The sequence below is a fragment of the Crocodylus siamensis genome, chromosome 2 (genome assembly GCF_052110815.1).
Source record: "Crocodylus siamensis isolate JL-2025a chromosome 2, ASM5211081v1, whole genome shotgun sequence".
In the NCBI taxonomy this organism is placed as follows: Eukaryota; Metazoa; Chordata; order Crocodylia; family Crocodylidae; genus Crocodylus; species Crocodylus siamensis.
Window position 1 is genome coordinate 285,513,743 of NC_143396.1, and position 19,543 is coordinate 285,533,285.

The 19,543-nt window shown below is 45.8% G+C and overlaps 1 protein-coding gene across 1 annotated transcript in view; it reads left to right on the plus strand.

Annotated features, from left to right (window-relative positions):
• KIAA0586 (KIAA0586 ortholog) overlaps positions 1-19,543 on the plus strand; it is a 119,461-nt gene that overhangs the window by 76,751 nt on the left and 23,167 nt on the right. Inside the window, exon 29 of the mRNA XM_090034287.1 lies at positions 3,032-3,119. Coding sequence (XP_089890413.1) covers positions 3,032-3,119 — 88 coding nt within the window. The remainder of the gene's footprint in view (positions 1-3,031; positions 3,120-19,543) is intronic.

Consider the following 19,543-nt stretch of genomic DNA (forward strand, 5'->3'; position numbering starts at 1 on the left):
GATCTGTATGGGTCAGGGCTAATCTGTGCTAACTCTTGAAGTACCAAGTGCACTGTCATGTTTTTTGGGGGGTTATTTGCCGACTGGTTTTGTAATATTTTTGCATAGCTGGAATATTTATATATAATTAACATATTTTGCATGTGATTGCTCTTCCTTTCCTTGGCACTTTGATAGTCTCATTATCATTTTTTATTGTTTTGCTTCATTTTTATGCACTTTGAAATAGCCTTTTTTCTGTAACCTTCCTGCTGCACACAATTGTATTTTATGAGGTGCATCTCCTACCTTTTGTTCATGAGTTGAATAGTCTTCTTTTTCTTTTCAGTAAGGATAATAAATTAAACTGACACATTTCAATAGAACAATAGCATTGAAAATGAACATGTTGTAATTGGGCGCCCTTTCAGTTAATGATATCCACTCAAAGCACCTTTATTTGACTTGTTTTTTTCATGATGCTGGAACTTCCTGCCCAAAGAAAATTGTTTTGGGTGTTTGTTATATTAATCAGCTTTAAACTGGATTGAAAATGCAGGTCTCCAGGAAAGGGCAATGACCAGAAGACTTGCTCTTTCTGGCTTTTCTGGTTTACTGGCTTAGATGATCATTCTTGGGCAGATGCATGGCCAGTAGTATCCTTGCTGATGAGATCCCCATAGTCACAGGTTTGGCTGAAGAAAGTGGAAGCCCAAAATGCTTAGTAAGATCCAGGCCTGATTTTTCTTAGTTTATTTATTATTTATGTGATTTATATGCTATCCTTCCCAACAGGGGCTCAGGGCACCTGACACGAAGAAAAACGGAGCACCTTAAAAGGGCAACTGAAATAAAATAAAACAGAGATTCCCCTAAGCAGCATTTCAGCCTTGCTTTGGTTGCTAAATGCCTGCTCAAATAGAAAGATCTTGCAGCACTTTAGAAAGATGTTCAGGCTCCGGCTGTAGTGGGCCTGGAGATGGATGTAGTTCCAGAGCTGAGGAGCAAGTGCTGAAAACAATTTCCCATGTGTTTTTTGCCAAGTGGACTTGGCAGCTGATGGGACTTGTAGGAGGTTTCTCTTAGCTGACCTTGGGGATCGCAGTCAGGTGTAAGGGAGAAGGCAGTCCCTTAAGATATATCACACCAGGGCCTTTGGTGCTCAACTTTCTGGCCCTGCACGGCAGATGAGTGTTGATCTGGCAGGATCAGGTCAGATCCATTGTGGGATTAGCACTAGGGATTAGCATTTGTGTTCTGGCCAGGCCCCATGTACCAGATCTGGCCACAGAGTGACCCCACATGCTGGTGTGATCTGGTACATGGATTTGGATCATCTGGTGCTCTTAGCCACCTGAAGATCCAGGCACAGCAGTGCATCCAGGAGCACTCCTGAGCCTGGGAAGCAGGTGCTTTTTTCTGTGACTCTAAAAGCATTTTCTCTCCTGTCCGTTGTAACTCCCCCTGCCCAGTACAAGTTGATAGGTGCAGTTGCCACCCTGCTGGTTGCCTTCCAAAGTTTGCTGCCTTCCTCTAATGCAGGGGTGAAGGGCCACTTGACTGAGTTTTGGCAAGTCATCATGGGCTGCATGGCAGGCGGTCACGGGCAGATAAATATAAATTTTCTACACTTTTTAGGGGCCTTGCAGGCATCTGGCCCATGAGCCACATTTTCCCCACCCCTGCTAATACATGACAGATTCTACCAGGTGCCTGGGGCTGATGGACCATATTAAGCTGTAGACTCCCCGTGGGAGTGGGGGGTTGGAGAGGATGCCCCAACCTTGACAGCTCTGGACACTGATCAGGCAGGAACACAAGCTGAGATAGATGAATTAAATTTCTTCTCTTCCCCTCTCCTGTCTCTCACCCAGGGGAGTCCCTTTTGCCCCTCCACTTGTGCCCCCCCCCATCCCAAGCCAGGCCCTCCTTCTCTCACCATGGGTGACTGCCTGTCTCTCTGCCTTCTCTTTTCCTGATTTTTCTGTTCATCTTTATTTTATCCATCCATTCTGCCTGTGTCTGCAATTGCAGAGGCTCTTCCTTGCAGTTTTAGTCTTGCTTGCCTTTCTTCTTAACCTTTTGGGGGACCAAGACATCTGTTCAGTTTTGATGCCTAGTCTTCTAAGCCTGAGTTGCAGAGGCTGTGCAGCTGTCCCCAGATCCATATGGCAGGATTCTGTGGTTTTCTTGTAAAAAGTCACATGGCAGTAGTAGCCCCAGTGAGAATCAGATAAATTATGCTAGGTGCTGTATAGATTTGTCCAAAGGCATAGTCCTTGCAGCATTCCTTAACAAGAAGTCTCAGATTCCAGGCAAATGCTTGTTTTCACCTGCTAGAGCAATAATATAATAGATGAAAGTGGAATCAGTTCCTAACCTGATCATCTGCTTTCCTTTGCCTGTCTGCATTGTTTGGATGACACTGTGCCAAACATCTTACCCCAAAGAACTTGCAGTAGAAGACGACAAACAATGCACAAAATTTATAGGAAGAGCGATACAACTTTTAAAATATACTTTGTTTTTTTGGTCACAATTGAGGGCATCTGTCTCCATATGTCCTTCAGCCTAGCTATTAACTAACTGATTAGTTATGGTGGCAGAGATGGTTTTTGAGAATAGGAAGACCATGGCAGGAAAGAAACTTCCCAATTATTAGCTTTCCCTCCAAGACTCTTCAGTTTCTCTACACGGGAGGAAGTGGAAGTTCACATTGCAAAAACAAGAGACAAATTGTTTCTGCCACCTCCTTTCATTAGGAATTGCAGGGTTCTCTATATATTTAGTTTTAAATGGGTGACTGCTCGTTTCTGTTGATTACATGGGAATCACATCTTAGAGAACAGCTTGCCATGCTTTTTGTTAGAGGAAATAAATGGTTGCAAAAAAGCTAATTTACAGTTGAACGTTTTGAAAGTTGAACTGAAGGATACGTAATTTAGCAATTCATAATGCCAAGTAAATCAATTTGTGTGAAACTGCCCTTGTTTTATTTGAATTTTAAAATAAAAATCAGAAATGTAATGTGGTTTTAATAACTTGTATGCAGAAACAGAGCCAAGAGGCTACACATGTGGAGCCAGTCCGATCCAGAGTCATTCGTGTGAGAACTAAATCTGAAGTAGCACAACAGCAAGGTAAATCAGTGTTGTTAAGCATATTAACCTGCCATTAAGGTGCAGGATGTGAAGCCTGCCACTTCAGCCTTTTGCTCCTTACTGTGAAGTTCTCTAGCTGATATTTTTTTAAACTGCTGTAATAAAGACGGAGTAAGTAGAGGTCGTATGTAATTGTGTCTATCGCTAGGTACGAAGTTCTGATTGGCGAGCGAGGCTGCTATTTTTAGAGTTGCATACTTCTATTGATAAGCGATCTGGATCATTGGGGTGATCAGAATTGCCATTTGTTTTCCTCTGTTTAATTTTTCTCTTTGTTCTGTGTAAATGACTTAATTTAGCCAATCACAGCTTAGTTAACTATTTCTTTCATGGTCCTACCCTCGGGCAAACAGATGCTCATATGATGGTGGTAGAAGGTAATGGATTGTGTGTCTGGGCAAATGCAGTTGACCCAAGAGGGGAAATGGACTGAAAGATTAAACACAGTTAAGGTCTGAGAAGCATAAAGAGAGAAGTACCAATGATGCCTGTTCTGCAGTGGACTGCCAGTTAGTATGCAGTAAAGAGCCATCTTCTATAAATGTGAAGCACTGTATCTATTAGATAGATCAGGAGTGATGAAAGAATTTAATTATATCATCTCCGTATAGAGTATTTCATATGTACCATGGATCAAGTTTAGCGTATGACTAACAGAAGCCTGGAACATTATCACCACATGTTAGTACCAGAGCAAATGATTTTAATACATGCTAGAGTTGGATTGGATACGAATTAAATGCAGAAAGGTCTGCTGATGTGGTTTTAAAGCTTCACAGTTAAACTTGGCATTCTTACCTTTTTGTGTTTTATGTTCTGGTAACAATATTAACCTAGATATGAAGAAGTTTTAATATATGATTGTGCATTTTGTGTATAATTCTTATTTGATTGTATACCCATGTATAATAATAGGAATTTAAAATACCAGGGACCAAAGTACATGTTAAAATTTCTGTAGATACCTTAATTTCCACAGTCCCCATTTTAACTACTTAAATGAAATTATAAGCACCTGGTGAACATACTTTTTGATTTAATTCTTCAAAATATTACAAAATGTAAGCTGTTCTCCTCAATAACTTATTTACACGTTTGAAGTTAGGTATGCAAGTCATCCTCATTGAAGAGCCCAGTCTCATGACAGTCACAGAAGCTGAGGACTAAATTCACAACTGCGTTTAGAAAAAAAAAAATGAAGTTATGTAGTTCAAACATTTGTCCAATGTGTCTATTCAGTAGAAGAGCTCATTACATACTGAGTGGTCACAGTTAGGATACCCCAGCCCAAAGTGCTGATGTTGTGAGTGACATACAAGCATTGAAAATAGATGGGGGCTCGTCTGGCAGGTGTCTGGGTGGCAAAGAACTGTGTCCGCCTGTTCTCTCTTTGACCTGGGTAGTGGGAGAACAGAGCAGTAGGCATTTTCTTCCTTCCCTTCCTTCACATTAACCCTTCAGAGAGGGAGCAGAAGGAGGGATATCTTCCAACCTACATGCTGTGGCAAATGTCCTTTTGTTCTTCAGCTTCTCAAAATATTTACAAGAGAACAGTCTTGTTTCTGCCTTCACATTCAAGGCTGGAAACAGGAAATAAAGTTAAAAGGAGAATCCTGCTCTTTCTTCTCTCTTTTTTGTGGAATATTTTCCTTAAAAATATACATTTGGGCAAAATCTAAGGTCTGCCAACACACTGTGAGTATATCTTTGTTTTTATATGCATATATGCGTGCTTGACCACGAGGTGGCAGCAGAAAGATTTCTTTGGGAGGGGGGAAAAAAGGTAAGTAATCTATCCCTCTAATTTTACATATTATTTAAAGTGTACCTATTTATTAATCTAATACAGATCCAAAGGCAGGGGGTTACAGTCTTAAACAACTGTGTTGTTTGACCCAGAACCTTTTCGCCTTTAAGTTTTACAGTACTAAACTATCTTACTCAATGGAGAAGTTCAGGACAGAGGGAAAAAATTTGCTAAAATTTTTGGAAACGGAAATGAAGACTTAGAAGGATATAAACAAATCTGGGTGTAAATAAACACAACATTTGAAACCGTGCACGGCTGTTAGTTTATAGTTGATTAGATGCAACTTATTAAACCTCAGTGTTGAATAAATTGTCTTTACTAACAAAAGGATGGTCAGTGGGTATTTGCATAAAAATGTAGGGGAATTTTGGCGGGACAGTTATTCAGATATTTTTACACAGCTTAGAAAGAGAGATCGGGAAACCCTGTCTGGCAGTATAGGGTTCATGATAATAGGGAAGATGAGATACTATTTTGGGCTCAGAACTGTATACTAAAACTGTATACTCTGTATTAGCAGAGGTCATTGCAGGACCCCTGGCACGGCTGTACGAGCACTCGTGGTGCTCTGGTGTGGTGCCAGAGGACTGGAAGAGGGCCAACGTGGTTCCCATCTTCAAAAAGGGAAGGAAGGAGGACCCGGGAAACTATAGGCCAGTTAGTCTTATCTCGATCCTGGGGAAGCTTTTTGAGAGAGTTATGCTGGCGCATGTCCACGAGGGGCCAGCGGGGGAGATTGTTTAGGGGCAACCAACACGGGTTCATTGGCGGCAGGTCCTGTCAGACCAACTGGTGGCCTCTTATGACCAAGTCACCAAATCCTTAGATGCAGGGGTAGCAGTGGACATAGTCTTCCTAGACTTTCAGAAGGATTCGACACTATCTCTCACCCCGTTCTCATTAAGAAACTGGGGGACTGTGGTGTCGACACTCACACAGCCAGATGGGTTGCCAGCTGGCTGGAGGGCCGCACCCAGAGAGCGGTGGTGGACGGGTCATTCTCAACCTGGAAGGACCTGGGCAGTGGGGTCCCCCAGGGCTCGGTCCTCGGGCCCGCACTATTCAACATCTTCATCAGTGACTTGGACGAGGGGGTAAAAAGCACCCTGTTCAAATTTGCTGATGACACTAAGATGTGGGGGGATGTGGGCACGCTAGAAGGGAGGAATAAGCTACAATTGGACCTAGACAGGTTACAGGGGTGGGCGGATGAGAACAGGATGGGATTCAACACTGACAAGTGCAAGGTGCTGCACCTGGGGAAGAAGAACTGGCACCATACCTACAGACTGGGGAGCTCCCTTCTCGTCAGTGCAGAGGCAGAAAAGGATCTTGGAGTCATTACTGATGCCAAGATGAACGTGGGCCGGCAGTGTGGGGACGCGGTCAGGAAGGCCAACCGCACCTTGTCATGCATCCACAGATGCATCTCAAGCAGGTCCAAGGAGGTGATCCTCCCCCTCTATGTGACACTGGTCAGGCCACAGCTGGACTACTGCATCCAGTTCTGGGTGCTGCACTGCAGGAGGGATGTGGACTGCATGGAGAGGGTCCAGAGGAGGCCACTCGCATGATCAGGGGGCAGCAGGGCAGACCCTATGAGGAGAGGCGGTGGGACCTGAACCTGTTCAGCCTCCAAAAGAGAAGGCTGAGGGGGATCTAGTGGCCTGTTATAAACTAGTCAGGGGGGACCAGCAGGCATTTGGGGAATCCCTGTTCCCCCGAGCACCGCCAGGAGTGACCAGGAATAACGGTCACAAGCTGGCAGAGGGAAGATTCAGACTAGATATCAGGAGGCGCTACTTCACAGTCAGGGTGGCTAGGGTCTGGAACCAACTTCCAAGAGAAGTGGTGCTGGCTCCTACTCTGGGGGTCTTTAAGAGGAGGCTAGATGTACACCTTGCCGGGGTCGTTTGACCCATGGCAGGGGGTCGGACTTGATGATCTGCTCAGGTCCCTTCTGACGCTACAGTCTATAAAACTATGAAAAGCCTTTTGTTTTTTATTTAAGTGATCAATAAAAAAGACATTTGATTCTCTCATAGCGTTATTATAATAAATATATTTCTAACAAATCCCTCTTTTTTATAAGCCTTGAGCAGTCTACATGGAATATATTTTTAGCAAGAGAGAAGTGATAGGGTATACCTAATGGAAAATCAGTGGAGCCTTGTACAAAGCTACGGAATTGTGTCTGCAAGAATAATCTCTCTTGAAAGTTACAGCTGAAAATAAAGCTTTCATGTATCATTAATTGAAATATGTGTGTTCTCTAGACATTATGGAGACGGTGGTTGAAAGTACGTATATTTATGACATGTATAATATGCACACACATATATTTTGGCTTCATAGTATCCTTTAATCTTTCTATCATTTCTTATGGATGTCCTCCCATAAATTAAAGCTGTTAATAATTGTTGTGGCTTGTGATTATAAATATTTCTAGAACACTAACATTTTTAAAGCTTCCTTTAATAGAATTCTGAATTCTTCAAGTGAATTAAAATCCAGAAACAGGTGGCATGCTTCAGTGTAGGTTATTTTATTTGTATCATAGCTGGAAAAACATATTCAGATGCATCAGCATTTTAACCATTCTTTCTGAAGTTGAGTTTCATAGAATGCAGCCCACATAGTTGCTGGCGGCCTCTGGAGGACTTCATTTGGCAGTGACTTTTTGGGTGCCTATACACAAGCAGCAAGGCTGCTCTGATGTGCTGTAATTACAGGTTGGAGCAGACTTGATTAATTGAGTCTGCCGGTGCATGGTAATTACCATGTCCCAGCAGGCTCCAGCGTCTCGTGCATCAGCCCCCCGCACTTCAAAATGGTGGCGGGGGCACTTTATCTAAAGCTAATTTGATGAGCTTTAGATAAAGTGCCCCCACTGCCATTTTGAAGTGTGTGGACACTAATACACAAGACGCTCCAGGTGCTTTAATTAGAATGGCGTCAAGAGTCACCCCCACCTTCCCGGCGCATGCCCCCCTCCCATCCCTCCACTCCTGGAACATGTGTCTAAACGCCCCTTATTTCTAGATACTAGACTGTATTCAGACAGGTAAAAATGCAGGGGGAATTTAATATTAGGAACATAAGCAGTTGTCTTGGTTGCCCCTGGGATATTGCACAGTTGCAGAATTGTCATCTGTGCAGTCGTGAATGGGAGGAGAAAGGCCTCTTGAATGAGCGTGCAGAGAATTTGCAGCACCCTGTTCTAGACTGAGGATGGGATCTCCCTGCCCTCATGTTCAAGTGGCATTAAATTGACAACTAAATTAATATAGCTTAATTCCATTGCATTCTTTGCTGTCATCTCTTTGTTAGCCAGATATTACTCAGAGTTGCTACTTTTTCCAAGAACAGTTAGTGTGTGTGGCAAATCTCAAACAGATGCTTCAGTAGGAAGGAAGAAGATTAGGATAGAGGCTAGAGGTCTTCCTTTTTATTTTTTTCTCTTGGAACCAGAGTTGATTTGGTCAAACTCTACACAAGTATTTCACTGGAAGTTTACTTTTTCTTTTACTCCCCTGCTGGCTCTCTTTCAGACAGGATTTCACTAAAGACTCTTTGCACCCACTCTATAATATAGTAGCCAGTGAAGCAGAGCCAGGATCACTTTTTTCACAAGGAATCCTTCTATTTTTGCCTCAGCACCCAGTCAGTCAAAATGATTTCAGTAATCTTCAGTCCCTCCTTTCCTGGTGACTGTTTTCTGAAGAGGAGCATTGGAAGTTGAAGCCATGAAGCTGACTGGCAGTAGTCATGCCAATTTGTAGACAAATATGTTTCCAGTCCAATCTTACAGAAATCCTTCTTGTTCCACAAGACCTCGATGATTCATGATCTGTTCTCTTCTCTTCAGGTTCTTACACTGCTCGCATCACCATGATGCCAAAGGGCTTTTTGATGATATTCACTTAATATTTCTCTGACTGGTGAGCTCTTCCACAGATCACATATTAGGTGCAGACTTTAAATGCATACAGTTAGAAAATGCAAAGCTGTTTCCCACAGCAACTCAAACTCCATTCATAAGAAGTCATTAGCAGGGATCCGGGTTTTCCATTTCTCACGGGGAAAATGGAGAAAAACATGGATTTCCTCCTTTACCAGAGGAAAATGCAGATTTCTCATTTTAATGAAGAAATCCACAGGTTTTGCACTTTTGCAAAGAGCTCTCTGCAAAAGCCTGCAATGGGCTGGGAGGAACAGGAAGGGGGTGGTCAGGTAGGGGACACCATGCACATGGCAGCCAGACAGCTTGGATAGCAGCTCCTGCAGGTTAAGTTAGGGTGGGGGGGAAGGACAGGGGCTTAAGGCCCCCTTGAGGAAGGAGGGAGGGAGTTGGGCAGGGCTTGGGTTGGGGCTGGGGCTGCTGCCCAGCCAGGCAGTGCATGGGGCTTGGGGCCCAGGTGGAATGTGTGGCCACAGGGCCCCGGTGGCGAGTGGGACGGGGCCACGTCTGGCTCGTCCAAGGGGTGGGGGTGAGGGGGGCAGCTCCCCACTGCTGTGTGCACTCCCGGGGGTCAGGAGAGACCCATGCCCCCCAGACCTGTGCTTGGGGTGGGTGTGGGCTGCCCACTGTGGGCTTGGGCTCTTGCCCTGCTGCCCTCCCCCCGTGGCCTCCACAGCCCAGCAGGCGTGACCTGGCACAGCAGAACAGAGCAGGGTTGTGCTGGGAAGCTCCTTGCCGCTGTGAGTTCTGCACTGCCTTGGCAAGGTCTCTCCTGCCCGTGCAGAAACAGCAAGGGGCACAACCCTGTACTGCTGTCTCCACTGCTGCTGTGCAGGCAGGGGGCACCTTGCCAGGGCATCATAGAGCTCGCAGTGGGTAGGAGCGTCGCTGCCTGGCCCGGCTCTGCTTTTTCACACCGCGTCCCACCTGCTGGGCTGCAGAGGCCCCGGGGGAGGGCAGCAGGGTGGGGAGCCTGACTCGGCAGCGTGCACCTGCCCCGACCCTGCACACAGATCTTTGGGGCATGGGAGTGCGTGCAGCAGTGGGAAGCTGGGCCCCCCTGCCCGAGCCCACAGGGGGGTGAGCTGGGCTCTGCACTCCACTCGGCTGCAGCAGCTCCTGCCTCCTGTGGGTGGCAGGTGGGGCTTGGGCTCTGTTGAGGCGGGGAGGGGGGCAGGGGGCTGTGTACCTGGGTCCCTGGCCCCATAGCTCTGGCAGTTGGGAGCTCCCTTCGGCACAGCTGCATGGTCAGGGAGCTGTGGGTGGGGAGTGAGGGGCACCAGCATGGCTGGGAGGGGCTGTGGGGGGGGCGGAGTGAGGGCTGCCAGCAGGGCCAGGGGGACTGTGGTTGGGGAGTGAGGGGCACTGGCAAGACTGGGAGGCTGTGGCTTGGGAGTGAGGGGCCTGGACCTGTGTTCTGTGAGCTTAAGGGGACAGGGGGAGATCTGATTTTCCATGATAAAAAACAGAAAATCAAATATCAAAATGTATAGGTATTTAAAATGTATTTTATTATAGTGATTTGAGGCACTGGTAGGCTTTCAAATTGTAAATATCTCAAGAAAACTTTGTGTTCAGCTGACCTCTCTCTCTATATATATGTATCTATATCTATATCTAACCTTTCATTTTAATTACAGATTTTTGGGGTTTTATCAGAGAATTTATGTTTTGATTTTTTTGGGTTTTTTTAATCAGAGAATTGGAAACTTTTTTGTCTGGGAAAACCTGGATCCCTGGTCATTAGTTTAAGAGCATGAAAATTTACTTTGCAACCGAGTAATAGTTTTTCTGGGAAAAGTAACTGTGGTTTTTGACTTTTGCCCATTTAAAATATCCATCATGGTGTGGCATAAACATAGCTTCATTCTGTTGAATTTCCTGGGTTATTTTTCAGGCATAAAAAGAACTATAGATTTCATCATTAGGGCTGGAAGGGACCTCACAAGATCATCGGGTTCAGCCCCTTTCCCAAAGGGCAGGCAGTCAGCAAGGGTCAAATGATCCGAGCAAGATAGGTATCCAAGTGTTTCTTGAAGAAATCCAGAGTAGGTGCCTGCACCACCTCTCAGGGGAGTTTATTCCAGGCCCTGGGGACTTGGACAGTAAAGAAGTTTTTCCACGAGTTTGTGACTGTTGGATCTAGTCTTCCCATGGGGTGCTCTGGTGAACAGTCATTCTCCCAGTTCCTGATGCACACCCCATATATACTGACAGGCTGCCACCAAGTCACCCCTGAGCCTGCACTTCTCCAGGTTGAAGAGTGCCATGTCTCTCAGTCTCTCCACATAAGGCCTGCCCTCTTGTCTTCTAATCATTTACGTGGCTCTCCCTGGACTCTCGAGCTTCTCCACATCCTTTCTGATATCCAGACCTGGACACAGTATTCCAGTTGTGGTCTCACCAAGGCCGAGTAAAATGCGAGGATGAGTTCCTGGGTTGTTTGAGATGCACTGGAAGGTTGGCAGAGTTTTGTTTGCTAGGCTGGCTGTGGCATTGCATTGGTGGCTCATATTCATCTTGTGGTCAGTCATGACCCTCAAGTCTTTTTCGGGCACAGTACTGGCTAGTGTAGCCTATAAATATAGTGTGTGTTCTTTCTCCCAAGGTGGAGCACCTTGCACTTATCAGCGTCGAATGCCAGGTTTTGATTACAAGGTTTTGATCCGTCCACCTTGTAAGCCTCTTGAGGTCGGCCTCTCCTCTGGGGTGGCTGCTCTTCCTCAAAGTTTGGTGTCATCCGCAAACTTAGTCTGCTTGTTACTCCCAAGTCCAGATCATTTGTAAACCCACTGAAGAGTACAGGTCCAAGAATGGAGCCCTGGGGATGCGACCGGTTACAGTGTGCCGTGTTGATTTGGTTCCATCAACTATCATTCTCTGGGTCCGTCCACGGAGCCAGTTCCTCAGCCATCGGACTGTGAAATTGTCTAGGCTGCAATTCCCCAATTTTTCCATGAGGACATCATGGGACACCACGTCAAAGGCTTTCTTGAAGTCCAAGAATATGCTATCCACCTCTTCTCCTTTGTCCAGGTTATGCATCGCCTGGTCATAGAAGGAGATCAGGCTGGTCAGACAAGTTCTACCCACCACAAAGCCATGCTGGCTCTCTCTCAGAATATTACCGTCTGTTAGGATGTTGGTAATGGTCTCCTTAATGATTTTTGCCAGGGTCTTTCTAGGGATTGAGGTCAAGCTAATTGGTCTGTAGTTCCCTGGATCTTCCCTTCTCCCTTTTTTGAAGACAGGCACCACATTGGCCGTCTTCCAATCATCAGGCACCATGCCCGAGCACCATGAGTTCTTGAATTTCCTCACCATAGGCTGTGCTATAATGTCAGCTGATTCCTTTAGCACCCACTCACAAGATCAGTGGTAATGATGGGTGCAGTTTTGCCCTTCCCCTAGTGATCCTGCCTCTTGTCAGGCAGGTTGATCCCACTTGGCTGATGGAAGACCGATGTGAAGTAATCATTAAGAAGATTGGCTTTTTCCCCAAGTGTCAGTTAGCAGCGGCCTCACCTGGTTTAGTAAGGGTCCAATGTTATCCTTGTACTTTTTCTGACTTCCCACATATTTGAAGAAGGACTTTTTGTTGTCCTCAATTTGAGTGGCCAGTTTGAGCTCCATTTCAGCCTTGGCTTTCCTAGTTTGCTCCCTGCAGGTGCAGGCCAGTGCTGAGTAATCCTCCCTAGTGATGTTTCCTGTCTTCCATCCTTTATAAGTTTTTTTTTTTTTTTGTTTGGTGGGTTGTTTTTTTTTTGTTTTTGTTTTTTTTTAAGGTGCAGGAGGTCCTTGAGCTCCCTGTTGAGCCAAGGGGGTCCTCCAGCCCTTTTGCTACTCTTTCTGCGGGTTGGAATGGACTTCCCTTGTGCTTCAAGGATTGCATCCTTGAGGAGCAACCATTCATCATGGACACACTCCTCCCTGCCAGATTGTGGTTTTTCAGGCCCTAAACAGCTAGCCTTCTAAGCTTGTGGAAGTGGGCCTTCCTAAATTTGAGGACTTCCATATTGCTCACTGACTTGCCAGTTTTTTGTGGTAAATATAGGAAGTGATCAACTCATGCTCACTGTTTCCCAGCTTCCCCTCAATTCTTAAGTTGCTAACTAGATCATCCCCTTTGACCAGTACCAGGTCCAGCAGTGCCTTGCCCCTTGTTGGTCCATAGACTTCTTGTGACAAATAAAGCTCATCAATGCTTGTGAGAAAGCATTATTACTGATCAGATTTGGCTGAGTGCTCTTTCCATGAGATGTCCAAGTAGTTAGTCACCCATGAAAACCATGGACCAAGAGCATGCGGCCTCAGCCAGCTCCCTGGTGAACTCATGGTCAAGTTCTTCCTCTTGATTAGGAGGTCAGTAGTAGACTCCTACCATTATATCCCCTTCACCACGTTCCCCTCTTATTCTTACCCAGTTTCATAGATTTCATAGACATCAGGGCTGGAAGGGACCTCAGGAGATCATCGAGTCCAGCCCCCTGCCCAAAGGGCAGGAAGTCAGCTGGGGTCATAGGATCCCAGCAAGATAAGCATCCAATTTACTCTTGAAGGTGTTCAATGTAGGTGCTTGAACCACCTCCGCTGGCAGACTGTTCCAGACCTTGGGGGCTCGGACAGTAAAGAAATTCTTCCTTATGTCCAGCCTGAAACGGTCTTGCAGGAGTTTGTGACCGTTCGACCTTGTCATCCCTTGGGGCGCTCTGGTGAACAGACGTTCCCCCAGATCCTGGTGGTCACCCCTGATAAACTTATAGGCCCTGACCCTACGCTTTTCCAGGCTAAAGAGTCCCATGTCTCTCAGCCTATCATCGTAAGATTTGTTTCCTGCCCTCTGATCATGCGCGTGGCTCTCCTCTGGACTCTCTCAAGCTTCTCCACATCCTTTTTGAATTGTGGAGCCCAAAACTGGACGCAGTACTCCAGCTGCGGCCTCACCAAGGCCGAGTACCAGGGGAGAATGACGTCCCGGGATTTGCTCGAGAAGCATCTATGGATGCAAGCCAGCGTTTTGGTCGCTTTACTAGCCGCAGCATCGCATTGCAGGCTCACGTTCATCTTGTGGTCAATGATGACCCCCAAGTCTCTTTCTTCTGTAGTGCTAGCCAGCGTAGCACTGCCGAGCCTATAAGGAAGCTGCAGGTTTTTCCTCCCAAGGTGGAGAACCTTGCATTTTTCGGTGTTAAACACCATCAGGTTCTCGTCTGCCCATTGCTGAGCTTGTCCAGGTCAGCCTGGATCACCCACCTATCTTCTGGCGTGGATGCTTTGCCCCAAAGTTTGGTGTCATTGGCGAACTTGGCCAGTCCACTCCTGACTCCAGTGTCCACATCATTAATGAAGATGTTGAACAGTATGGGTCCCAGGACAGAGCCTTGAGGGACCCCACTGGTCACAGGGCACCATGATGAGTGACTGCCATCAATTACAACCCTCTGGGTCCAACCACGGAGCCAATTTCCCAGCCAGCGGATCGTGGTAGAGCCAAGGCCACAACTGGCCAGTTTGGCCAAGAGGTGATCGTGGGATACCAGATCAAAGGCTTTTTTGAAGTCAAGATATATGACATCAATCTCTTCTCCCCTGTCCAGGTGATAGGTCACCCGGTCATAGAAGGAAATGAGATTGGTCAAACAAGACCTACCCGCAACAAACCCGTGCTGGCTATCCCTTAGGATGTTAGCCTGGGCCAGTCCCTCAAGGATGGCCTCCTTAATAAACTTTTCTAAGATCTTCCCCAGGATAGAAGTCAGGCTAATAGGCCTGTAGTTAGCCGGATCCACTCTCCTCCCTTTCTTGAAGATCGGCACCACATTGGCCTTCTTCCAGTCTTCGGGCACTACACCAGAGCGCCAGGAGTTTTCAAAGACCCGTGCCAGGGGCTGGGCTATGACGCTCGCCAGCTCCTTGGGTACCCTGGGGTGCAGATTGTCAGGACCGGCTGACTTGAAGGTATCCAGCTTCTCAAGGTGTTCCTTCACGAGGTCAGCATTTATGGAGGGTAGGGGATCCCCAGCACCTGGATTTCCCTGTCCCATAGGAGACATGGGCGCCACATGGGACTGATGAAAGACTGACGCAAAGTACCTATTTAATAGGTTGGCTTTTTCCTGGGCATCAGTTGTCAGTTGCCCCAGTTGCCCTCCTTGGTTGGCCATCTCCACCTGTAGGATTTCCAATGGATTTAGTAAGCACGTTAATTTGAGCGTGGAGCAAGTGCAGTATGCTCAGCTATATATTCTGCCTCTAGGACTTGGTGGTGGAGGAATGGAGTGTATTAGGAGTTACCAACAGCTGCAAGCGGTAGGTAAGGTGACACAGGTCACTGCCCCCAGCCTCAGAGGTCTCTCGTTGAGGAAGTCTCTTTTATTGTACCCTTCAGCTGCCTACCAATTTCTGCCTCACTCTCCTTTTCCACACAGGAGAGGAATGAGCAGTGGGAAGTGCCATTTACTGCAGGGTGTATTACAGGCAAATCATTCGTATACAACACCCAATGTTTAGGTGCCTCAAATTGCACTTTTTTAGAAAGATAGGATTTCTTAAAACATCAGCTTACTTGGAAAAGTCATTAGATATTGACATGATAATAAGCCGCTTACTCAAACTGGGTCATCTAGAACATTTGAAGAGTCTTTGAAAGGGTTGGTGGGGAGGTGAAGGAATTTTACTAACCTGTAAGGGATATAATGATACAATAATACAATAAAACAAAAACTTAGGCTTTTACTTTAAAATAAAAGGGAGTATTCTTTGTGGGACTTCGGACAATTCTCTAAAACATTATTGCAGGCGTCTCTTTTTCTTTTCCCCCTTCTACTATTGTTAATGAAAAATTGGTCTCACCAGCACATTTTCAGGTCCCTTCTGTTGACCTTCCTTTATCCGTATATCATAAGGATTAATTAGTTCTCAGAATTGCCGCCTTCACTTCTTGCTCCTGGAGACCTTGGATTTGCCTCGGTCTGTTTTTTTCCTGGTATTCCTTCTAAAGTCCCATGTATCCAAGAGGGAGATCCCAGTACTGTGCCAGGAAGGGGCCACATGCCTATGGATGGAAACTAGAGGGATGATTATTCACAGTTACTGATGAAAAAACAACTTTTTTTTGGACAAGTGTTTAAGCTCATGTCTCTAAATGTTTACTGGTTAAGCAGTCAGAAATCTTGTGGTAAAGGCAATATCTTTTATTAGACCAAAGCATCAGCCCCTAACATTTATGAATCTATGAAACTAGATAGTTGCAAAAAAAATTCTTTATTTGCAAGCTTTCAGGTTCACGTGCCCTTCCTAGGCAAAGGAGAATTCAAAAATTGTAAAATTTCTCCCAGGTAGAAATGAAACTTCATATTGCACAGGAGAACTGGAGGATGGTACAGTATAACCTCATAAATATGGATTTCAAAAATCCAGAATTCTCAAAAACCCAGCACTTTTAAAGAAAATAAATTGTCAAGGAGTGGCAGCGACCAGTCCCGGAGCAGCGGAGGGAGAAGCTTGCACGCACGCAGCAGTTACTGCTGCCATCCACCACCCTGTGCTGCTGCTCCACATGCGGCTGCCGCTCTAGTTTCAAAAATCTGGGATTTTCAAATTTCTGGCAGGTGCTCAGTCCCGAGCATGCCTGATTTATGAGGTTATACTGTATAAATTCCCCAGGGTGAAAAAGTGCATTTTATGCAAATTAGGCTCAGATAAAAGTTGGAGTAGTCTGTTTACTATAAAGGTGTCTGATGGCAAGCAGGATGTTGAATTTTGCTTTTTTTCTTGTGAAGCTGTTTCACATTGCACAGGAGGACTGGTGCTGGTGTGGTTCTCCTGGGGAAGGCAGTTCGGCTGTGGTGAAGCTGCTCTGCAAGTATGCAAATTCGGCTTGAACAAAAGGCTGTAGAAGGGGTGTTTGCATCCAGGTCTTAGGGTGTTGAATTTTGCTTGTTTTTTCGTAAAATTAAGAAGTTTCCACTTCAGAACGGCTAATTACGATAGCTTCCATGTTTCAGGGATGTAGGTTGTAGTCATGTTGGTCAGCTTCCAGGCAGTTGAGAGAACAGTTGTATACTTCTCACTGCTACTTAGCTGGAGGTATGAGATGAAAGTACTATAGTATTGCCTAATCTGTTACTCTTCTTACCAGGGCTTAGATGAGATGAGAGCAAACGCATACCAGTCCCTTTAACCACTTGGAACTTTTTTACCCATGTGCAATTAAGGTTACTCATAACTCACTTTTTTGGCCAAAGGCATTTGAATGGCTTGGTTTCTCCTTGGGTCAGCGGCACCTTTTCTATATTCTTCTACTTCACTGAACCCCTCTCCACTCACCCACCCAAAGCCGAAGACTTCAGATAGAATTTTCCTGCTTCCTTCGGAGGACAGCTCATCTGTCTGAAAATCTGGCCATCCCAAGGGGCCATCTGCCTGCAGACCCTTGTGCTTTAATCAGGAGAACCACTGAAAGGTTAAACAGCTCAGGTAAGGCTTGGTTCTGCTGGATCTTCTGCCCACCCCACAGCCCAGCAATCCATCCAGAACCTCACTGCCAAAGTCATCTCTCTGTCTGTACAGGATCCTTATATTCCCTAGGATCTGACTAAAGCAGCTTTGTATTATGCATAGGGATTTACAGGCACTTTGGGGAACTTACCGTAATTGCTTTGCCTTCATTGTATAAAGCCAAAAAACAAACACTCACACAAAACCCTAGATGGGCACTAATCCCACTGGCACTGATCTTGAGTAATTCTGAATAAAGCAGTTGGTAGCAAGCTGGCTAGGCTGACCTGCTTTCCGCCTTTCATGCGTTCATTGCTTGCACAAAGGGGGGTGGGGGGGCACACAAAAATTGAGGAGCTTGAGCAAGTTGTTTAAGGGCAAAGATTCCTCCATGTTCTTTAATGCTTGCATCAGACAGATAGCTGTTCCAGCCTCTCTTCCCTACAGAGAAGAATTTGCTCGTGAATTAGCATTTGCATAGTTCTCTGTCCATAGTTTAGTGAAAGAGGAGAGGAGATGAGCATCTAGTAAAATAAAACTGTCCTTAGCTGCCTGGTGTGGGAGGCTAGGGTAGATGATTACAATGGAGCTTTCTGGACTTGGCATCTGTTGACCTGGCTCGTGTCCTTTTTTATACGCTTCTGGCCTTTGCCACAACTTTGAGGCCCTTCTATACCACAAGGGAGCTGCAAGGAGGCACCAGATTCTTTGGGCTTTTCTACGTGGCATTCTTACAAGCTAGCAGAAATGGAGAACGGACTTGTAAAGCAGAAGCTGCTGATTGATGTGGACATGCAGCCCTTATGCTGAGGAGTACATTGATTTTTACTCTGTAAGTCCTCTACGCCACTTCTGCAATATGCAGCTTTACACTGAGGTAAGCCACTCCACTCGGGGTAACTTTACCCCCCCCCCAAAGTGAGGTATGATCACATAGCAGTGTAGATGGGTCACATGTCTGTCACCCTAGTTTGTTTCATCTCAGGGTTTGCATTTGCTCAATACAAAATCTCATCCACCTAGGACACTTTTATATATGCTCCTGGGGTGATTAGGGTGGTGCTTTAATTAGAGCAGCTCTGGGAGCCGCTCTAATTAAAGCACCGCAGTGTCTCTGGTAGCAGCATCTCCAAGTTTTAAAATGGTGCCGGGGGCACTTGAACTAAAGCGTGGGGATGCTGATACACGGGATGTGGGAGGCTGCTGGAGCACGGTAATTACCATGCTCCAGTCTGTTTCAACGTGCTGTAATTGCAGCGCATTGGAGCAGCCTCTGTGCTTGTGTACAGGCACCTCTAGTAGCTATGTACTGTAATAGCACCGGCTGCAGGCAGGCAGCTTGAGAGAACTGAGCATGACCTCTCCTCCCAACAGCCTAAAATCTGGGGTAGATTATTTGGTAGTAATCATGGTGTGCATCTACACCCCCAATTAAGCCCAACAGGGTGTCATTAGTAGGTCATTGGCACATGCTGTGATGTTTGAAGAATAAAGTTGTCTGGCTGAGAAATGCTCTTGCATCCTATAAAGTGCACAACCTTGCTATTGGAATTTGGCTTCTTTTTTTTTACACTTTTAAAACCAATTTTTAGGGATGTTTATTAATAAACATTAGAATAGCATTCACTGATGCCTTTGGGTTCTGCTAGGTGCTGTACATTAGCAGAAGTGGACAAAGGCCTGGAGAGGTTGGAAGCATCTCTTTCAAATATAAAGAACCTTTGCCCCTGATAAATTGATGAGAAAGTAGAGCAAAACCTTCTTTGTTACTATTTTTCATGTGCCCATTTGTCCCCGGGGTTTGAGGGGGAAGCAGAAGTTGCCCTTTATAGTCCCGTCACTACAGTAACTTCAGAAGCAAACAGCATGATAAACTGCTTCTGCCTTCCCTCCAAGATGTCTGTAGTTACCGTTGGAGGCGGCAGCTGGACATGTTTTAGCTTTCCGCCTTCTTAAAAAAGTTGAATTAGCCTCTACTCAGTGCTACATTGTTGAGGCTAGAGGATGTGTACTGTGCATGCAGCTGGAAACAAGCTGTATGTGTAGCTAAATCAGTACTATTTACTTTTACAGTGGAGGAATGGCTCTTTTTGTGACAAGGTCCCAGTCTTGCAGTACGAAGAGATGGCACTT